Source organism: Branchiostoma belcheri, unplaced genomic scaffold (genome assembly GCF_001625305.1).
Source record: "Branchiostoma belcheri isolate BF01 breed outbred unplaced genomic scaffold, Haploidv18h27 scaffold248, whole genome shotgun sequence".
Classification (NCBI taxonomy): Eukaryota; Metazoa; Chordata; class Leptocardii; order Amphioxiformes; family Branchiostomatidae; genus Branchiostoma; species Branchiostoma belcheri.
Window position 1 is genome coordinate 180,403 of NW_017803852.1, and position 3,988 is coordinate 184,390.

At 40.6% G+C, this 3,988-nt stretch overlaps 1 protein-coding gene across 1 annotated transcript in view; it reads left to right on the forward strand.

The window, feature by feature from the left end:
- The window catches only part of LOC109471319, a 7,092-nt gene continuing 3,104 nt past the window's right edge, over positions 1 to 3,988 (forward strand). Inside the window, exon 1 of the mRNA XM_019770609.1 lies at positions 1 to 646. Within this exon, the coding sequence (XP_019626168.1) occupies positions 114 to 646 (533 nt within the window). The 5' untranslated portion in view covers positions 1 to 113. The remainder of the gene's footprint in view (positions 647 to 3,988) is intronic.

The window sequence follows — 3,988 nt, forward strand, 5'->3', positions numbered from 1 at the left end:
ACCAACACTCAAAAAGGCAGTATTAAGGGCCACAGAAGGGGGGGAAGAGCTGCCCTTTGTTTTTGTTCAGTACAGATTTGAGGGGAAACCTGTGCAGGTGTTAAGAAAACCACATGGTAATTCTAAAAACACAGAAAATCAGCCATACATCAGATGTAACCCTTCAACGATTCAAATGTGTAAAGACAAAAAAAAAAGAAAACCCGAGAGCAGGACCATCAAGAATATGCCACGCAGTAATGCAAGCGGTAGGGACAAGCACCAGTGTTGACACACAGTGCAAAATGCCAAGAGGCCAGAAACAAATCTTTGACATAAACAGAAAATCTAACTATGATAAGGCTGTCGGCATCGCTGTCGATGATCCATTTTTCCGTGCTCTGTCCCTCATGCAAAATGAGGATCCCAAGGATAAATTCTATCAAACCATCAACATAAATAGTACACCCCAATCAAGTGCTCACCTCCTGTACAACAAACGTCAAATCAACGACATCTCAATGTTTTGTAGCGGGGACAATTTCTCCATTCTAAGTGCTGATATTACCTTTCAGTTGGGACCATTCTGGGTTCTCACCACATGTTACAGACATTTGGACTTGAAGGTAAAAGGAACGGATGCCTCCCCAGTAATGATCGGCCCAATGTCAATTGTCCAAGACAAAACCAAACAGTCCTACATACACCTTTTCCAAGACATTGTCATAGAAAAACCCGAGCTTAGAGACACACTAAAGGCCTTTGGAACTGATGGAGAAAAAAACCTGATAGATTCATTAAAGGAAACATTTCCATATGCAAAAGGCTATAGATGTTCCAATCATCTCTGGAGAAATATAAAGGACAAGTGTAGAAAATTGGGTTTTCCCAACACTATCACTTCAAAAATCATAGATGATCTAAGAGATATATGCAAGAAAACACAAAACTTTGAAAACGATTTTGAAGAACTCATAAAGAGCTGGTTATCATTTGATCATCCTTCAATGGACACATTTGTTGAGTATATAAAAATGCATGTTCTGTCTGTACTTCAAAATGATATTCGACTTCCAGGTAAGAACAAGAAACCATTGCAATCTGAGTTATACACCCAAAATGCCTGTGAATCGCTCAACGCTAAGCTAAAAAGATGGCAGTCATTTTTACCCCAACAGATTGACAAATTTGTAACAGCTATGAAAGATATGGTTAAGCATGAGGAAGAGCGAATTACACAGGCGTACATAGGCATCTCTTCAGAATGGGAGGTTAGGGACAAGTCACTCCAGAAACCAGCTGAATGGCTGATAAACAGTAATGTAAAAGACAGAGATCACAGAAAAAAACAGCTACTATTTATGGAAGGTAACAAACCTGATAAAAGTAACAACAGTGAAGAGGGAATGGAACAAGAAACAGAATGCTTACAGGGAGACTCAGAGGTTGAGATGGAAGACGTGGAATGGGGGGACTGGACTTGTGCATTTACTTTAAAGGATACAGGGATGTCTGAAACCATGGTGAAGGGAATAGTAATAAAGGCTAAGAACTTAGTGGACTCCAGATCCATCAGGGAAGGTTTTGGGGGGCCAAAAGAAAGACTGGTAGCAAGCATGACATCAAAGCAACCACACCTTGTTGGGCCAATGAAAGGGGGGGGATTTAAATGCGACTGTCAGGGATACAAAGCAAATACCATATGTGCACACAGTCTTGCCACAGCTCACCATTGCGGAGACCTCTTTAACATATGTAAACTATATTGTAAAAAAAGGGATCAAACCCAAAATAACACATTTGTTGACTGGAAAAGCTGCGAATTCGGGGGGGGGGAAAACAAGTCACCAGGAAAAGAAGAAGGAGGTCCCCTACCAGGGAAACAGTACTGGTGACAAAAGCCAAAACACAAAATGCAGCCCATGTACCTAAAGCCAAAACACAAAATGCAGCCCATGTACCTAAAGCCAAAACACAAAATGCAGCCTCTAATGTACCTAAAGCCATAACACAAAATGCAGCCTCTAATGTACCTAAAGCCATAACACAAAATGCAGCCTCTAATGTACCTAAAGCCATAACACAAAATGCAGCCTCTAATGTAACGTTACGTAAAGCCAAAACACAAAATGCAGCCTCCAATGTAACCCCTCCAAGTCCTAAGCCATGGCTCGCCAGTAATGCTCCATGGGAATTAATTGATATCAACAATTGTAGAGGTAGAATTTGCGCAGGGTGTAGGGATTCTTTTTCGAGTAAGTATCCGCCACTGTCAATTCTTTTACGACATTTTGAGCGTGACTTCAAAAGAGGCACAAAAGACATTACACCATCTAACAACAGATATTATCATGTTGATTTATATTGTCTTAGGCTACGGCATCCGTCATTCCCTTCTAACAAAACTTTTACAGTAGACCGTCGGGTAAGTAATGTACAAATTGAACATGTGCGGAATGTCTTGGGTCATCCCATAACATAGGTTGTTTTAGGTTCTGAGTGTGTTTGTTTGTAAGTCCCCCCCCCCCCATTCCACTTTTCTGTTTTGAAAACTCAGTGCAGCTGCTAACACAGACTTGATTTGTTTGGATACCAACAGGAACAATCTATGGGTACCGTAGACAGTTTACGACCTGTATGTGTGAATGAAAAAATGTGTATTTGTACCTGTAGGGAGAGCACTGTTGTGCTTTGATTTTGTTCCTTATTGCATCTGTAGGTATAGTTTACCAACTGTGTAACGTTATATGTATGAATTCTTACAAAAATGTGTCTTTGTACCTGTAGAACAAGACCTGTACTGTAGGGAGAGCACTGTTGTGCTTTGATTTTGTTCCTTATTGCATCTGTAGGTATAGTTTACCAACTGTGTACCGTTACAGGTATGTGAATTCTTACAAAAAGGTTTCTTTGTACCTGTAGAACAAGACCTGTACTGTAGGGAGAGCACTGTTGTGCTTTGATTTTGTTCATTATTTTGCAAGGAGTAGTATTTTATGTACTAGTGTAGGTTAAAGGAACTTTTGAGGCAGTGAGTGCCTTGCATTCAAGTTGCAAGTTTATGGGTTGAATGTACTTACCGGTATGTCAGAATCTGTCAGATGCCTGTTTGAGGCAATCATAGTAACGTTATAATCTGTTGAAGTTGGTTAACCTCTTATAGGGCAAGTTCTCAAATGTATTTTGACAAATGTTTTGTGCATTGATGTCTTTGATGTCATTGATGAGTTCATTAAAAAGTTATAAAGCAATTTTTACTTCTTTCTTCTTTTTTCATACTGCTAAGCCTCGTAGAACGAGATAATTAGCAGTGCACACATCGGTTAGTTACAACACAAGTGTCCGGTACGAATAAACGAAGGGAAGGAAGACTCTAAGGTAACATGAATGACTGATTTTGCGTGTTCAAAGACAGAACAAGTGAGTCAGTGAGTTAGTAATACATATATTACGCCCTGTTTTTCTGTTGCTCCCCTTCCAAACCTGTGCTGGAGTTAGCTTGAAGTCGAACAGGATTCTCTCAACTGTCCTCTGTTCGACTGTACCAGTGGTTTTCAGGCACATGGTGCCCTGTATCCTATAAGCAAACAGATTGCACTATAACTATAACTAAAACATTGTATTATTCGTGTAGGCGACAGAAAATTACAGTAACTTACATGTGTAATCAGGTTTTGGGGTCAGAGGTTAAGACCCCGGATGTTCAAGTTAGGACTTGTTACTGTTGAGACGTTTGTTCGAGTTGAGTTTTAGTTAGAGCGTGCACGCTATTTAGAGAGGTTCGCGTTGGATATTCCCGTCTGTACTCAGCCAAGTCAAGCCAAAGAACTCGAGAGAACCCACGAGAGCAAGGTGAGACCATTCCATCTTGTTACATTGGTGTCAGAAGCGGGCGATTCGAGTTCCAAACAGCGGCACAAAGAGAGTTCAGAGAAAAATGGCGACACGTGCGGAAATCAAACTTGTCAAGTTTTCCGGCAAAAACGCGGATTTTAACTCCTGGTATAGC